Source organism: Callithrix jacchus, chromosome 14 (assembly GCF_049354715.1).
Source record: "Callithrix jacchus isolate 240 chromosome 14, calJac240_pri, whole genome shotgun sequence".
In the NCBI taxonomy this organism is placed as follows: domain Eukaryota; kingdom Metazoa; phylum Chordata; class Mammalia; order Primates; family Cebidae; genus Callithrix; species Callithrix jacchus.
This window is the reverse complement of record NC_133515.1, coordinates 70892784-70912044: the sequence shown is the minus strand read 5'-3', so window position 1 is coordinate 70912044 and position 19261 is coordinate 70892784. Positions and strand designations below refer to the sequence as shown.

Sequence of the window (19261 nt, the reverse complement as noted above, 5' to 3'; positions counted from 1 at the left end):
ACTACAAAAATTCTGTCATCAGCAGATAGCCGTTCCTAAATGTTGTTGTATTCTGGCAAAGCTCTAAGTAATTAACAGGCAGTCTTCTCTTGCCTATTCATGTGACAAGCATGTACCTTATGCTAAGCATCATATTTAGAATTACGTGAGGTAAAGAAGACAACACAATCCCTACCTTTAAGGGGCAAAGGGAATTAATATTATTGATCACTCACCATAATCCAGGAAACATGCAAGCTGCTTTACATACATTATGTGATTGAATCTTAAAGACAGATATTGTATTCTCTTTTATAAATGAGGAAGCTTAGAGAGGTTTAATAACTTGTCTATTATCACATAAGCAGGTAGATGGCAAAAGAAGAAGTCACTCTTCTGCCTCTGGCTCTTTCTATTACATCTTACCACACAAATACAGGCACATGCTTTCCTCCTGCAGAACCTCTCATTGCTCTTATCTGAAAACCCAAGCTTCATTTCTCCTCTGATCAGTGACCTGCTAATACTGACACTGTACACACAGAGCAGCAGAACTCAACAGGCAGACAGCTCTTCTCATGTTTGGATTCACTGTACTTTCAGCGGAAAAAAATTATACCATTTTCTAGAAAATGTAAATGAACTACTTAAGCTACAGAAGCGTCTGTCCAAGATAGCATGATAGCATGCGCCACTGTCCACTGACAAGTGGGCAGACTGAGTCATAAAATGGAAAGAGAAGAAAGTTCCGAGTTGATTTCACAGTCCTCCTTTTCTATAATAGACTGTTCTCTCCTTCAAAAAACCAGGAGAAAAAAATATATAGTTTTCTGGGTTGTGTGCCTACATTTTCAGTTTCATGATAAGCAGTCATCAATATACAAATAAGGAGGCCAAACACCACTTTTGCATCCTGTCCGCTGTGTATTTTTAGAAAAGGACATTGAATAAAAGCAAAGTATAATCTGAGAAAAACCATGATTATTGATATAGTTATAAGATAACAGTTTTAATCACATGAAATAATTTTTCTTAAGGCAATGGGTCCATCTTCTGTGGAATGTTTTGTTTTCTTAGTGGACAAAAAATTGTTTAATAGTGAAATTAATAACAATTTGGATAGACTTTATAGTTGGCCCTTGACTTATCAATTCCAGTAAGCAAAATTTAGTAAAGCCTAGATAAAATACACTAATCCTAAATAGGCCAGGTTTGTCACCTACCATTTCCCATAAGCTGCTTACCATAGTGAAAAAAAAAAAAAAGAAGGAAATTTAAATTAAATGCCAAACAGTTGCAGACAGCACTTGTTTGGCTGATTAACTTGTAGACAAGCATTACAAATAAATCTGAGCATGGTCTGCAGCAAATTAAATTCCACTGCTTTTAAGAACAAAGAATTCTTTGGCAAAGAGGATTAGCAACTTTACACCCAGGAATGCCAGTTTAATTTAATTGTTCCACAATCCAAGATTTAATATGCAAATATCATTTTGATATATAATAGTGAATTTAACAAAGTGAGGAAACAAATTTAATATACAACCAGACTGCCTTTTCTGAACTGTAATTATATACAATAAAGAAGCTGGCCGAGATCCCCCTCCCCCCACATTATTGGGATTGAATTCTATTAACATGAATCAGAACAAGTGTAATTAAAGGTTAAAAATTTTAAATGTATTCTAATTAAGAGTCTAAACAGCTCTACAATTAGAATACTGTAGTTACAATCATACCTCAATGATCTTCTTGGCCTCTTTGTAATTTCCTGTTTGTAGGAAGGCAAAGAAGAGATCATAGAGCATCATCATTTCACCTTGTTCTTGGCTAACAAAGTCCATTGCTAGGGAGGAGAGAAAAAAATAGATATATTAGGAGAAAAAAATAAAAAAACAGTATCATATGAAGTGCTAGACAAATACAAAAAAAATTTATTTTAAAAACAAATATTACGAATAACTTAAAGATTATAGCTAAATTGACTATTAAGTACCTAACAGAGTAGCTTCAAAGAGAACTAGTGAGGATAAGGATTAAAAAAAAAAAATCTTCATAAAGACAGAGAACACAAAAATAACAGACATTTTTTGAAAATGAACAGTTATTAAAATCAAGAACATGTACAATATGGAAAATCTACCTGATATTTTTCTTTTAGGTTTCACAAGTATAAAAAAAGTTTCTGCCAGGCACAGTGGCTCACACCTGTAATCCCAGCACTTTGGGAGGCCAAGACAGATGGATCAATTACCTGAGGTCGGGAGTTCGAGACCAGCCTGACCAACATGGAGAAACCCCATCTCTACTAAAAATACAAAATTGCTGGGCGTGGTGACGCATGCCTGTAATCCCAGCTACTCAGAAGGCTGAGGCAGGAGAATCGCTTGAAGCCGGGAGACGCAGGCTGCAGTAAGCTGAGACTGCTCCATTGCACTCCACTTTGGGCAACAAGAGTGAAACTCCATCTCAAAAAAAAAAGTTTCTCTGAATATGCTGGCCTTCTGCTGAAATTGCTCTTAACAGTACACTAATATTAAATAAGCAAGAAGGGAAAAAAATCCAACGACATTAAGATATTAGAACGCGACTAACCTTTCTGAATGAGATCAGTTTCACCTTTCTCTATCAGTTTACACAAGATATCATGAATCCTTGGTAATATTTTATACTTTTCACAGCAGTCAATGGCAACCTCCAGAGCGGCAGGTAGGTCATCCCTTAGGAAAAAAAAAATGAACAATGAATAAAATGTATCTAATTCAGCTTAGTCTCTCAGTAATACTTTAAAGAGATGTTTAATGACCAACTAATATGTAAACAACTGAGCTTTACTTAAGGTAGAAAACCACAAAGCTAAAATGGGGGGCGGGGAAGGAAAGAAACATTCTTTATATATAAGTAAATGTTCAGAATACATAGATCATCAGCAGTCCACTATTTACCCTGCTTCATTTTCATTTCATGTGTTAAAGGATACTTTTTTAAAAAGTCCAAATAGATTAAGGCATTCTCTTATACATTCTAACTTTATGTTGTAAGCTGCAGTAAGAATGTATTATTTCTAGTCAGGCATGGTGGCTCATGCCTGTAATCCCAGCACTTTGGGAGGCTGAGACAGGTGGATCACCTGAGGTCAGGAGTTCAAGACCAGTCTGGCCAACACAGTGAAACCCCACCTCTACTAAAAATACAAATTAGCCTGGCATGGTGGTACATGTCTGTAGTCCCAGCTACTCGAGCGGCTGAGGAAGAAGAATCACTTGAACCGGGAGGCAGAGGTTGCAGTGAGCTGAGATCATGCTGCTGCACTCCAGCCTGGGTGACAGAGCAAGACTCCATCTCAAAAGAAGAAAAAAGAAAAAGAATGTATTATTTCTGAAAGCAAGGACTACAGTCAAATACCTTTTCCAATTACTTATGTGCCTTTAACAATTGTACCTCAAAATTTTAGATTTGGTAAACATTATTAAATGTCCACGAATAGCTTAAGGAATTTTCAAGCACTTTTCATCTTTATCATAGTATTTTTCATACTGCCACCTTACTAGCCAAGTAGTAAATAACCTCAGGTTTCATACAAAAAGGAACTTACTATTGTGAAAGCTAGGATATTCGTGTGGGTCAGTGAATTCTAGGAAAATTCTAAATACTTTTTCATTAAAGGGTGAGCTTTTATAAATTATTTCTAAGTATAAAGTCAATGCTTCTTTTAGGTGGTGAGAAATTAAAGAGATACTGTCATTAAGTCAATTTCTTGAACAACAGTGTGGTGCTATATTCTTGTGGGTCCTTAAAAAGTATTTTTTTGTTTGTTTGTTTAAAAGAACAATGTCAGTATGAGAAATATTTAAGACCTTGGAAGAATTACAGAGATTATGATCCAATTCTACTTGCTACCCCCTTTTACTTTTAAAGAGGTGAGGAAACTGGGGCATCTAGAGACTGGCTGATTTGACTGAGGCTATCAGGTAAAGAGAGGAAGGAACTAGCAGGCAAGTTGCTGGACTTACGATCAGTTCAGTATATCTAATTACACATTATGCTTTATTAAAAGCACTGGTATTTTAATAATCTAATAAAGTGGTACAATTTGGAATAAGAAATTAAAAATTTATGAAAAGAGAGTATGAAAGGTACTTTTTTAAAAAGGCATGGTTAGAGACATAGCTCCAAGCACAACTAGTGACAATTAGTGAAGATCTTTGTAGAGAATATAAATTTCTCATACACGCAACAGTTTTCAAAATCAGAAAGTCCTTTTATGTTTTCTGTTAAAGCCCTCACATTTTTGTACATTATACAAATGTTATGTTGCCCTAAACTGAATTACTATTTTATCTAGATTTGATTTTAAGCCGTACTGAAAAAGTAAAAGATAACAAAGAAATGTTAATTCTATTGCAATAATAGTGACACCGTGAAAACGAGCCTATCCTGATGGAACTCTTACCTTATCCCCCTTACTAAGCCCTGTTTACAGTGCATCTTCTGGCACCCCACAGAGTCATTTGAATTTTTGTCATTTGGGGTGAAGACTAAATTACAGGTTAATTTCAAAACCGCAAGTAGATGTTGCAGGCTAGATTACTGTCATACAAGAGAAATGGTACAGTAGCTACCACATGATATAAAGCTTTATATAATCAGTATTTTCCCTTAATTCAGACACAGGTTCAGTTATTGCCTTTCTATAATTCCACTTAACGAAAAACTACTAAAACATTTTTAAGAACAAAGCTAACACATACAATTTTTTTTAAGTGGCATGATTTGCTTTTCCAGATCAATTCCCAAACTAGAATAGTATTGTTTCAATTGTAGATTTCCCCCTACATTAGGTCAAAGCTATCAATAAATGAATGAATAATTGTTCCATCAATCAAAGCGACATGTTAATAGTCTTTGGTCTCCAAATATATGCTTCTGAAGATTATACATGTTCAGAACAACAACAGAAAAGACAAGAATAGCAAAATGGAAATAATTCATATATTTGTTAGTAATTTTAAGTACCAACGTTACTGCTCTTAAGTTGCCAACAAAATAAATTAGAAATTTATAATAAAATACTTCATACAAAGTGTACTGGAGATAAAAAAAAAAGTAAATGACTAGTCAGTTTTTCAGTCCCTATTATCTAATTTTGACTTGTGGTTGGAGCATGTCATTTTAAAAGATAAAAATTTACATTCCCCACAAAATTTATGTCACTATTAATCTTTCATATTAAAGCTTGAAAACTTAAGTGATGATGGAAATGAAAAATATTTTAAAAAACACGTAAAATTTACATTGCTATGAAGATAGCTATGTAGTCACAGGACTCTGTATTTCAATCTCAACTGATAAAGAGTACTTACGCTGCTGAGCTGTTGCAACACGATACATTTCTAGAGGTGGCAATGAAAAGCAGATTATCACAATGGCTGAACTCAAGGACATTTGGGTTCCCTCCCAGTTCTAATAGGGTCTATGACTCTGTGTTTATTAGGTTTATCTAAAGTGTTTTGCACAAGCAGAGAAAATCGTCATGTAAAAATACCACTTTTATTAGGCAGGATGAAATCAGTAAGGGAAGCACAGTATCAAAAGGAGAAAGGTAAAAACAGCTTTATGGCCAAAATGTGGAACAATACATTACCAACAAGTATACTTCTAGCTTCTGTGACCCAAAGTTTTCTGTGGATTTCTTTGAGCACTAAAAATGATTTTAAATCCTACTAAAAACATAACAATAGTCCTTTGAAGAAATTAATGTTGACACATTAATTCTTCATTTAAAACTTTGAGGGCACGCTTACATCAGTATATATGCAAAATGCCTAAAGTTTTACATACAAATATTAAAAGGTTCACTCCTAATAAAAATTTAGTCAGTGCTTCCACAAATAACACTAAAAGAAAATCAACTCTATGACATAGTATTATCCCTTAAAATTATCCCATAATTTTCATGCATAAAACTATGTATGCTAATAAAAAGCAGTCATTTTAAAAAGCAGTATTTTGTTTGATGCAAATTAAAAATATAAGCTTTATCAAAATTCTGTGAGTCTTATGAAATAAAGGTAAAACTGAGGAAAAGATTCCATAATTCTAAAATTTAAGAATATGTATATAAGATAGGCTGGGTCCAGTAAGAAATTTGGAAACTTAAAAGACAGTTAAATTCACTAACTTGAATGGACTCACTTGGCCTATATCAAAATTCATTCTAGAATCTAGAATTCACTTCTTAAGGGAACACAACTACACAGAACTACTATAAACTACAATTTCTCATTATTACAAGGAAGAACATCCAGAAAAGCAAGCCTGAAGCTCAGATGGTAAATCTAATAGTACCACTTGTTTTAGTCGTCATTCTGAAACTGAAGTATGCTGTAATGTCACTGACAGAAAAACAAACACCACATAGGATATAAGTTTGCTGGATGGACGTTTCTATGGGACATCCACCAATCATAAAACTATCTACTTCAAGATACCAGGAAACAACGTACTCCTAACTCATACACACTCCTCAATACATATATACCTATAAAAATCGTTAAGTGTGTTCACACAATCTGGAATTGTTAAAACAACAACGAGTGACAACTATCTATTCATCTGTCAGCAGCGTTAGTCTCTTAAGCTTCTATTTCAGAGAGTATACTTAAACAACAACAACAAAAAAAGACAAATATTGATTTTTTTTTAATTGGAATAAAGTGCTGCAACCTTGTACATTAAGTCTTAGTGAAGTGGCAACTTATGTAAAGGGCTTCCTTATTGAAATGCTCTCAAATCTGAATCACTACAGAAAAGAAGGGCTTTGGGGGGAGAAACAAAGTTTAAAAAAGAAAAACCACACGAAAACCAGACTCAACTCCTTAAAACAAACTATCTTACAAATCATAAGTAGATGTTCAATATGGGAAGAAACCAATTCAAGAGAAACCACCATCTTCACAAAAATATTCTGTTAAGAGAACCAGCACTTGAAAAGCTAAATGTTTTTTTCTGTTCATCATCTATAAATGAGGAATCTTCAAGGAGACTGGTGTTGCAATTACAACTAATCCTCCCCAAAAAATTAACTGTGTTGAAGGCTTTGTAATTTCCCTAGGTACAATTTAGCTGTCACTTACTTTAAAATTTACTCAAACATGCGTTCGGAACAGCACTAACTTCACATGTCAAGTGCTTTCCAGCCAATTGAGTCTAAACTGGAAGTCGGTGTTAAACAACTGAATGATTAGACAAGATAGCTCATTTCCCTGCTCTTTTGTTCAGAATAAAATGCCACATTTACATTATCAGGCTCAACAGGATTTTCTGACAGAGGGAGAAAAAACCCTACTGCACACTGTCCGTACTAAGCACATGAAGCCTGTCATTTACCAATCATCCTTCAAAAAGCAATAGCCATGAATGTAACTTAATTACGACCCAATGATCCTTGACGAAAAATCATCTTATCACTGTCCTGTCCCCCTAGGGCAAATGAACCTCTTTTTGTCCTTTGGCACTGATGATGCTAAATTCTTAATTGCAATAATGGAGTAAAAGAGCCAAACCTCCTTAATTTCCTTTCAGCATATAAAGAGTTTTACTCTAGAAGGCAAGCATTCCCATAAATAATAAAAGTATCCAGTACAAATGAAGATGCTAAAATTGAAGGGGAGTGTGTATGACAGAATCATCAACATTTAAACCTATTTCCCATTTATGTAACATATTAAAGTATTACCATGAGTTCCAAAAACATTGTTACAAGTTCATCTTAGAGAAATTGGGACCTTTACGAAGAACTCAAGATTAATTTGGCAAGAGTTCTGGGAGGACAGTATATATGAAGTTCATGATACACTTAAATGAAATGCAAATGTACATAAACAGATTATAACACAAATTAGCCCAAAAAAAGTCCTTAATGGAAAGCAGAAATTAAGGCTGCTTCGCTCACTTGCACTAATATAATCCAGTTAAACAGCTTCAGTTATTTTTGAATGCATGCAATGGAACCAAAATGGATCAGGTATAACACAAGTGAATCTGAAACTGCATCATACAAATTTTTATGCTTTAAAATCTGATGGCCCAGACTTTATTAATAATTTCATTTCCTTGACCATAACGTGAAGACTAATCAAAAACTCTTTTAACCTATTTTAAATCATTTATTTCTTCCTTAATGTGATGGATTGCTGTCATCTCCATGAATCAGGCATGATTTCAATAAAAGATATATATTTTAAAATAAAATAGTTATAAAAGAAAATGTTCAAAATAATATTCATTTGGACTACATGAAATATGTGGTTTAGAGACTGTAATATAATGTAATGTAAATGAAACACAAAAATTTTGTTCAACTGCAAATTTTTTTCTGTTCAATGCAAGTAATTTCATTTTGATAATACAAAAGCAGGTTAATTTACCAACTTCTTTACAATTTTCCAAAGCTGTTATTGTTTTGGATTTCCCTTGGCAAATGAATAAAAACAAAATGTATTATTTCCATACCCATAAAGCTTTTTTACATTGTCTGTAAAAAAATGTAAGTGAATTAAGTGTTAGTGAAGTGGCAATTTATGTAAAGGACTTCCTTACTGAAATGCTCTCAAATCTGAATCACTACAGAAAAGAGGGGCTTTAGGGAGCAACACACACTGACACAGTATTAATTTCTCATGTGTTTTGTCCAATGCTGGAAAAGTCGGTTCAGAATTAAGATCCACTAAATCTTAAAGATTATCTAGGCAAGGACTTCATGAACAAAACACCAAAAGCATTGGCAACAAAAGCCAAAATAGACAAATGGGACCTAATGAAACTCCACAGCTTCTGCACGGCAAAAGAAACAGTCACTAGAGTGGATCGGCAACCAACAGAATGGGAAAAAATTTTCGCAGTCTACCCATCTGACAAAGGGCTGATATCCAGAATTTACAAAGAACTCAAACAGATTTATAGGAAAAAAACAAACAAGCCCATTCAAAAGTGGGCAAAGGATATGAACAGATACTTTACGAAAGAAGACATATATGAGGCCAACAACCATATGAAAAAATGCTCATCGTCACTGGTCATCAGAGAGATGCAAATCAAAACCACATTGAGATACCATCTCACGCCAGTTAGAATGGCGATCATTAAAAAATCTGGAGACAACAGATGCTGGAGAGGATGTGGAGAAAAAGGAACACTTTTACACTGTTGGTGGGAGTGTAAATTAGTTCAACCATTGTGGAAGACAGTGTGGCGATTCCTCAAGGCCTTAGAAATAGAAATTCCATTTGACCCAGCAATCCCATTACTGGGTATATATCCAAAAGACTATAAATCGTTCTACTATAAGGACACATGTACACGAATGTTCATTGCAGCACTGTTTACAATAGCAAAGACCTGGAATCAACCCAAATGCCCATTGATAATAGACTGGATTGGAAAAATGTGGCACATATACACCATGGAATATTATGCAGCAATCAGAAATGATGAGTTTGTGTCGTTTGTAGGGACATGGATGAATCTGGAAAACATCATCCTCAGCAAACTGACACAAGAACAGAAAATGAAACACCGCATATCCTCACTCATAGGTGGGTGATGAAAAATGAGAACACATGGACACAGAAAGGGGAGTACTAAACACTGGGGTCTATTGGGGGGAAAAGGGGAGGGCCAGTGGGAGGGGGAGGTGGGGAAGGATAGCCTGGGGAGAAATGCCAAATGTGGGTGAAGGGGAGAAGAAAAGCAAAGCACACTGCCATGTGTGTACCTACGCAACTGTCTTGCATGCTCTGCTCATGTACCCCAAAACCTAAAATCCAATAAAAAATTAAAAAAAAAAAAAAAAAAAAAAAAAAAAAGATTATCTTTCTAAGGAACTCAGTCTCATGGATTTGCTTTAGATTTACAACATGAAAGTGATATTCTCTTTAGAGTCTTTTGCAGTGACATGCCAAAAAGATGCTTGCCTTTGAATGACAGGGTGAAGATTTATGACGATGTTCTAAAATGTTTTTTATAATTTTATCACAAGTTTGAATGAATCAGGCCCATCTATCAGATGAGCTCATACCTGCTGAGGTCAATTACATGATATTACTGAAGATTAAACACATTCAATCAAATCAAATACACGTGGACTTTTTGGCAGGCTAGTGTGGTTAATCCTAGCACTTGTCATGATTCTGAATTAATTAGCTATCTTCCATCAGTTGGAGAAAACACAATTGAGAAAAAGTTTCAAAGTCAAGGTTTTACTTCCGTATTTCCCCTGAATGCTTCTGCTGTTTCTGCAATTTTATAAATATAACATTCCTTTATCATTTTTTATTATTCTCATGACTCTGAAAGAGTCAATAACCCTTTTAATTACAATATATGAAACTGAAAGACCTCATCATGGAGACTGCATTGGCAAAGTAGTTAAAGAGGGAAAAAAAAAACCCTAGGCACATAAAAATAGAATAATTATAATAAAATAAAAATAGAAGATATACATATCTGAAAGTAGTAAAACACCAAAAACAAAAAGATACTAATTTATATTTCTTTAGCTCAATTAACAGGGACAGCCAAATTTGACTGAGACACAGAAATATCTGACTGCAAGATATAATCAGGATGCCCTACGTTAACATCTGAATTCCAGGCTGTTTCCATTTTCCCATGGGTAAGCTCTCCTTGGTTCATGAGCCCCATCTGCAGACCTCTCTTGGAAAGCTTTCAACGTCTCCTCTGTCTTCAAAGTATTTCTATTTGTAAGATACTTTTCTACCATGGCCTCATTTTCATTGTTAATTATTTTATTTTTGCCCAGTAGTGTAGGAGGGCCTAATTCTTCTGGGCACTGGGCCCATTTCTTTCAAATCTTTCTGTTGAGTTGCACATGCAATTTGCAGAAACGGGTCTTTTAAGCAATCGAAAAAATTCTAATAGGAAGCATATTAATTATAGGATTTCTATATAAAGTTGGCTGTGAATATGCTAACTCAATAACACAGTAATTGTTTGAATCACTATTTCTTTAAAAGGATGTAATGCTGAGATTGTGGAGGTTAAGATTTGGCCAGTCATCTAACTTGATAATCGTTTTTGATTGGATGGCAAAGGAATCATTTCATGTGTGCATGCATGTATACATACATTTCTTAACAGATAGTTAAAAGAGATGTTTTTGATTATACATTTTAAATTCAACACTAAATCATTTATTATATCCAATTAATTATACTCTCTAATAAATAAAGAAAAACAGCCAGAAATTTGGGAAAACCGTTAAGAATCGTTAAAATACATATTTTATTTTTCTCCTGGCATCGACAGGACATCCATACTATATCCACAGTCAGATATTTCTGTGTTTCAGTCAATTTGTCAATTGGACTACAGAAATCCAAATTAGTATCTATGTTTTTGGTGTTTTACTACTTTAAGATACATATATCTTCTATTTTATTTTTAAATTTTATTTTATTTTAATTATTAACTTCTATTTTTGTTTGTCTAGGGTTTTTTTTTAAACTACTTTGCCAATGCAGTCTCTGTGTAATGCAGATTACAAACTATGCTAAGTTATGAAAAAGCTGACAAAGATCTAGGAAATCTAAAAAGCAAAGCAGAAAACAAAAATATGAAAGAAAAAGATGACAAACTGTGCTTAATCATCTAAGAATTTTTTTTACTCATTACAAAATAGACTGATTTTATGATTTACATTGCAAATAACGCCTTAAATTGAACACCATCAAGAGCAGTTCCAATGGAAAAATTACCAAACTCAGTAAATCTTGCCCTATCAGCAAAATTCATCTTCCAATAAGACAGAGATATCTCCTACAACATTTATCAAAGATAGATTAACTGTATTGGTATATGTATTTTTAAAATACCTTGTGAAGAAAAGGAGCACTGAAAATGCTTCTACACCTATTACCTGAATAACCAGCAGTCAAGACACATAATCAAAAGTCCTAGAAGATCCTTTTTCTTATATTTATTAACAACACTTATCAGGCTCAAAACTGGGAAAAACTATATTCAATTTCATGTAATCACATGCTCCTACAGAAAAGCACCAGGAACCATTCCATTGAGAAGTAAAGCCACAGGACCACAGGGCTGCAAGTGATTTTAGAGGTCATGTAGTCCATGTAAGTCCTCTTACTCTGTGGCAAATGACCAAGGCTTCCCCATCAGGAGAGTATTTACAAAGTCTAATACCAAAACTATTAGAGTCATTCTTTTAATGCCAACGTTTAAAATTCAAAATTGAATGAACTTACTTTTCCAGGTATACAGTGACCAATGGGAAACTTATGTTGGTGGATGGTTTTGCTAACCCTAGAGTCACGATGGCTTCATGCAACCGTTTTACTGTTTCAATTTCACCTCTTAAAGCCGCGCCATTTAGGATGTGGAAAAAGGACATGACTGTTGCATCTTTGATAAGAACATCCTTCTCTTTCATCTCCTTTAGAATGTTAATAGCATCTACAATGAAGTAACACAAAAGACCCTTAGGTAATTTCATGTAGGGAAAACAAACTGCTATTAAAACAGCATTTCAAGCCCAGCAGGAATGTAAATTCTAGTGTATAATGCCGATTTCAAGTTAATTACTACTTGCATTTCTAAACGAGACTACAATTATAAATCCACAATAGCATGGTTTTATCATTTCCCTGCAACTTTGACTACAAATTATAGATAGGGACTGTGTGCCCACTCTGTACCACATAACCCTGTACGGTCTGCCCTATAGCTGTAAGATCCTCCTAAATGGATGCTTTTATCGTTCAGAGCTAACATCTGCTAAATCACACCATTGTTTCTTCACCAGATGGCTTGTCAGGAGGCCAGATAATAAAGATGTGTTTACACTGTATATACAGCCAGACTAATGGTCTGATACCGATAGGGCCTGTTTGCTATGTCGATACTAATTAGCCAAGCAGAGCCAATGAAAGCTTTCCAAAAGACTGCATGTTAATACATTAGATTCATTAAGCTTCATTAGGAAGGCAGAAACAAACATTTTAGGATATGGAATAAGTGCATTTTTATAATGTTGTTCTTAATTATTACACAGACAAAATGTTTTTGACCACTTACAAAAGGTGATTTTAAAAAACACAGGCTAATCCTTATAAAGAGTTAGAAAGGCATCCTAGGAAAAAAATGCAATGTTCTAATAAACAATTTTCTCCATACATTTTTCCCTATAATAAAATTAAAACAATCTTTTCTAAAAATCAAAGGAAAAGAAGAAGGCTAACAAGGACGTTTCAAAATAAAGCCAAATCAGAAGTTAAGAAACAAGCAAATAGTAAAAATGTATTATCAAGTGTAATTAATTTTATTAGGCTTACCATTATCTCAACAATGAGAAAATTAGAGTATGCAAATCAGCTATGTAATCAGCTATGCTTTTTCCATGAACTATTAAATAAAAACTTTAATTAAAGTATATATTTTGTTCATGTTATTAAAAAGTGAGGCAAAATTCGGACTCATATTTTAGGTATGTTTACTGGTTTTATGTTCAGCCTTCAGACCTTCTTAAGCAAAAACAAAGCCATTAGTGTAGGCATATAAGCAAATTGTGCCATAAGTCATGATCTTCAAACTCAATCCAAACAGCAATGCTAATAAAAACTAGCTGCAGAAATGCAAAAAGCACTGAGCTGTGCAAATGTAAATGACAAGCTTGCCAATCCATTAAAACTAATGGCTTACACTGTCCATGCAGCTCTGGTTGGATTCACATGCAAATTTGTATGCAAAGTGTTCAAGCACTTTGCAGGACATGATATCCATTAATATCAATTCACATGTTATTCCAGTCGCAAGATACTTGCATCATATATTTCCTTAATGTGCTGAGGCTTACCTTGGAGCTTGCCATGCTTTGCCAGTACTTTTACGAGGGCTACATACTTATTGGTGTCAATGACAGCAGATGAATCTAAGCGGTCACTAAAAATTAAAGCCACATTTATATTATTTTAAAAGTCAATTAACTGCAAAAAGAACGGCAGTATCCATTTAATCAATTTTCAAAAGCTCATCAGAAGACCTGAACTAACTAACATTGGCCTCTACACTTCAGTTAGGATTTCTTTTTGAAGCCATATACAAATTCACGTCAAATTATATTCAAAGTGACTGGTGAAGTAAAAGCCCAACACTACATATATATTGCATCACTCCATCTGCAAAGGATACTAATGAAGAAACTCGTCAGCTTTAAGTGATTCTAACCTTCATTACGAATACTGAAGTGCCCAAAAGGACATTTTTACTTGAAAAATCTAATAGGACGCAAAACCAAAGCTACCTGAGAAATGGACAGAATTTTATCTACACTACAATATAGAAAGGGAAATGTTATCAAGCCTCATAAAACAGTTACCATTACCACTGATGTGATATGGAGATACTTAATCAATGGAAAAAACCCTTTGGTTCTAAGGACTAGAATGTGTTATCATACTTAAACAAAGATACCTTGCTAAACATAAGCCACAATTAATTAAAGAGCCTTATAATACAAAATTTCAAAAACACTGACAACAAAAGAATTTTTTAAAATTACATTTTATATAAGAGAGTAATATTCCATCTAGATAATCTCTCAAGGTCTGTAGAGCAGAATAAATGTTGAAACTTGTTTCGGTGCCAGGGTACTCACAGTTCTTCTTTCAAGTTCAAGGCATCTTCTGCATTATCATGTCGACAACATAAATTTATTAAAGCTGCATAGCCAGCGATAACCATGTCTGATTCATATTTTGCTTTCACTTCAAGGGCTTTTTGCATATTCTAAAATACAGCATAGACGTGAAAAAGAAAGAAGAAATCAGTGTGAAGGTAAAAATGTCACATTATTAGTTTTAATGTTCAGAGTTTAGAAAAAGTTAACAGTACTTTAAAAATAAATGGTTTCATGTAAACAACCTGACTTTGCCCCTTGGTGTTTTTATTCACCTCTAAAAACTAGGCAAGTCTTACACACGGAGGGGTTAAAAGATGTGTTATCTGTAATATAAAATAGGCCACTATTTATGCCAAATTTAATGTTTTAGGTTTTGTGTATGGTATTACTTTTTTATAAATCATCAACCTCTACCCACAGTTTAATTTCAGGATGCAGAAATATGTATCACTGAAAAGTTTCTCAGTCTAGTTTAGTATCCAAGTAATGTGAAGAAATATTTTCAAATTTAACAGTAGCAGGTTATAATCTTAAAGTTAGTCATGATATTTTTTCCTAAAACTGCAAGCTTATGACTGAATTAAATTGAACTAGGAACTAAAAAATAGTCTAGTGATATCTCACAAAACGCAAACCTACACTAAAATGAACACAAAGTACAGCTGGACGCCTGCTGAAAAAAGGCAAGAGACCCTTTATCTCAGAAAGAGCTTTTTTTCAGCAGGAAAATGGAATTTCAATCCCTGCATTAACAACCTAGTAATATTTGACTTGCAAATGACTACTGCATGTATCAATTGCTTGACAATCTAGATATAAGAGACCGGAGCCATGGCTTGAAAGGACATTTGGCATGTATGATAAACCTATCACGGCTGTTACTATCATTCACTTTGCAGATTATCGTAAACAAACTACAGCAACCCGAAAACATGCCATTCAAGGTGTAGCTGAAATTAGTTAACCTTTCATTTAATTGCATTCTTTACAAGCCCACGTATAATGATCAATCGTAAAAATCACAAATATTATATTTGGTTTTTCTTATTGTTATCTATCAAGAATTTTTTACCTTAATAACATTTAAATATTTAAACCAATGTTACCTCTTCTGAACAAAGCACTAATATGAGTTGCTTTAGGACATCTTTTATAGGTTGATTTTCAGCTTTTAGTGTTTCAATCGTAGACTCCAATTTAGATGATGAAAGGTGCACAGTCTACAGAAAAGAAAAAAGGAAAGAAAAATTTACTGAAAAAGGAATCATACCCCTTTTGTCACTCCTCCCTTTAAATTGACTTTTCTTTCTACTTTCCTAAAAGTCATAAATGCTATCAGGGATATTAATTGGTAATTAATTAATACCATTGTTGGACTCCAGGGGTTTATGAAACACCTGAGATTATATGCAAATTTCTTAGATGTGCTGATTTTTCTGAGATGGGAAACAGGTTTTACCAACTTTTTTTTTTTCCGACAGTCTTGCTCTGTCACCCACAACGTATTAGAGGTATACAAGATGATAAAAATGTGAGGAATCACTGGTTTCACAAGTACACAATCCAGAATCCTCATTAAATATGGTTACTATACCATGTAGAATCTAGTTAAAAACCTACTTACTTTTCGAGAGCCTAAATTCTCATTGTCAACCAACATATGAGCATCCTAAAATTGAAATTTAAATTAGCACAGAATCAGAAAACACACGTAAAAATACATCCGCAAACATCAAAAGCAAATTGTCTCACTTCATATTACTATTTTTCATCTTTCCAAAATTTTAGACATTATTTTCATACTTCATTAATCATTGTAATTAATGTTTTACATATATTCAAGATTATTTAAATAAAATTTATGAACAATAAATGAAAGCTTTGCTTTAATGGCTGTCATTAAAATAAATTTTTTTTTTTTTGGCCAAAAGCATCATACTTAAAAAATATATAAAATTTTAACATGCTGTTATATATAAGTCAAACATTTGATTGCTATTTTACACACACCTTAATCAATTCAGGAACATGGTAGCTATCCAGAAGATTACGAATGCCTTTGTAGGTATTTTCAGGAATTTTTAAATTCTGTGAGAAGGGAAGGGAGGGAGAAAAAAAAAAAACCCTGAGTTTTAGACAACTGAACTGAAATTTGTCTAACAGAAATTATCTAAGACATAATTTAAGTCTCCAACTCTTGCATGTCATTGAGAAGTGGTCTGGTTGTACTTAAAAGCAGCAATTTCAAATCTAATAGATACATGTCAGGCAGGACAGGCATTATATAGCAAAAAATGAAATGGTACCATCTCCTTCAGCTGATGGAAGTATTGTCTCAAACGCTCCTCCTTGGCCTGTACCTCTGAGTCACTCATGCTGTCAATCAAGTTATAAAGAAAATAGCCAACAGCTTCTGTGGAAAAAAACAAGAGAAAGCATTCCACTAAAATTACTGAGACTGTCATGTTATCAAGATTAATTTATAAGAAATCATTTTGGTGTGAGATGTCACCCTGATGAGAGGCTCTGAAATGGCAACAATGATCACTGAGGCATAGAGATTATGTGGTTTGGGAGCACATATCTAACTGGTGAGTGAAAGGAATATTAATTATTTTCAGACCGAGTGACAGCTTTTCAGTACTAAATCTTACTTCAATCTATTTTTTTTAACCACTCTGTGACAGAAGTGGTCCTGCCCAAGGCCTTACCCCTTTCCTGTCCAAATCACAAGTAATAAAAATAAATAAATGTCTTGTACACATTTCTATACTATTTTTTTTTTGTGGACAATATTTAGGGAAGCACATAAAATTAGAAAAGATTGTTAAATGTTGAGTACAGAAAGTTAAATAATTTTAATAAGCAGATACAGTAATCTTGTGGAGAGCTGCCTATTAGCCAATGAAAAACCAAGATTAACAAAGATGTTTTGTAACAACAGTAATTTTCCTTTGCATTCAAGCATAAAATATATAGGGCCATGTTACAATAATACATAGGACAGAAATGTAAACTTTCAAGAAGGGTACCATCTTACAGAATACTACATATTCTAAGCTTCATTATATGAAAAATGAAAATCATTAAATGTCAAAACAATGTTTTTGGGGCAATAAATTATATTTGAAGTGGAAATCCACAAAAACCTTTCCTACATTTTATGTTTAAAATTAACTACACCTGCAAAACATTAAAAGCACATAAATACTAAGAATCACTGATTTTTAAGCCTATTTCCATAGGCTGCAGAAGAAACATTTCCCTAATATCCGAAAAGGAAAAGCTTCCCAACCCTGTCTTTAAAAAAACAATTATAACAAAACCAAACACTTCAGATCTCAAAATGTTGTAATCAATATAAAGATTAATAAACAAATGTTTTAAAATTTCACTTTTAAAAATAAAGTGTTTACTGATATAATTCTCCTAACCCATTATTACACAGAAGAATGGATTTGTGGATAAGTTACAATCATCGAAATTGAAACGCTACCCGTTGGTCCTGGAGGCTTCTGGCAATAACGTGGATCCTTGTACAACAATTCTGTTATCTGGTAAGACAGAAAATTCGTGCATTGCAGCAAGAGAAGCAAACAAGAACAAATACAATCTGAAATTGAATTCTTGAAATAATAAAACCTCTTCCCAGTAAGGTATTATTCTATATCACAGTAATTCAAAACCACCCCCACCCGAGAAGGCGATTGTTTTGTTTTTAAATAATAGGTTTGTCTTTTAAAAACAAAAACAAATCCATGTTGAAGGAAAACTGCAATGTTTTGTGAAATGTCACAAAGACTCAAAACTGATTTATAAATTGATACATAAACATCACTGAAAATGAATTGTTATAAATAGAAAATAGCTGATAGGAATTATTGACCAATATTATTCTTCATCATATGGATTTTGGTTTTGTTGACAATGCACTGGTTTCCACATTTTAAGTTTTACTGAAATGTAAAGTAAAATATCCTGAACTGCTAAATAATTTATATTTTTTAGATATTAATAGCAATTTCCATTCATCTTAATGAGACTAAAACAAAAGTGGTCTAAAGATCTAAAGTTTATTCACATGGATTATTTTTCTCCCCCAAATTTTATTTTAAGTTCAGGGGTACATGTGCAGGATGTGAGGTTTGTTACACAGGTAAACGTGCACCACGATGGTTTGCTGCACAGATCATCCCACCACCCAGGTATTAAGCCTAGCATCCATTAGCTATTCTCCTTGATCCTCCCTCTTCTACTGCTGGATTCTTATCAACTGAATTCACAAACACTGAAATGTATACACAACACTTATTTTTCAACATTAAATCTACCAGCAAAATTTTAATAGAAAACAAAATATAGATTTCATGATAAAAATTATTATATAACCTACGGTATTGGTGTGAAACTTTAAAAACAGTATTGACTATATATCCTCAGGCTGAAGACAGTAAGAATGGAAACATATGGTAGTTGTCCAAAGTGATATGAGTTAGGAATCCTGAACTACTTTATGCATATTCTACATAGGAGCTTATTTGCTCTTAAAACAAAAATAATTCC

At 33.6% G+C, this 19261-nt stretch overlaps 1 protein-coding gene across 1 annotated transcript in view; it reads right to left on the bottom strand.

Annotated features, from left to right (window-relative positions):
• Positions 1 to 19261, bottom strand: part of LRPPRC (leucine rich pentatricopeptide repeat containing) — a 113814-nt gene that overhangs the window by 42807 nt on the left and 51746 nt on the right. The window contains exons 16-25 of the mRNA XM_008980761.5: positions 18195 to 18252; positions 17005 to 17111; positions 16709 to 16786; positions 16323 to 16367; positions 15805 to 15918; positions 14675 to 14805; positions 13874 to 13959; positions 12267 to 12474; positions 2575 to 2699; positions 1719 to 1825 (exon numbers count right to left, since the gene is read on the bottom strand). Of these exons, the coding sequence (XP_008979009.3) occupies positions 1719 to 1825; positions 2575 to 2699; positions 12267 to 12474; positions 13874 to 13959; positions 14675 to 14805; positions 15805 to 15918; positions 16323 to 16367; positions 16709 to 16786; positions 17005 to 17111; positions 18195 to 18252 (1059 nt within the window). The remainder of the gene's footprint in view (positions 1 to 1718; positions 1826 to 2574; positions 2700 to 12266; positions 12475 to 13873; positions 13960 to 14674; positions 14806 to 15804; positions 15919 to 16322; positions 16368 to 16708; positions 16787 to 17004; positions 17112 to 18194; positions 18253 to 19261) is intronic.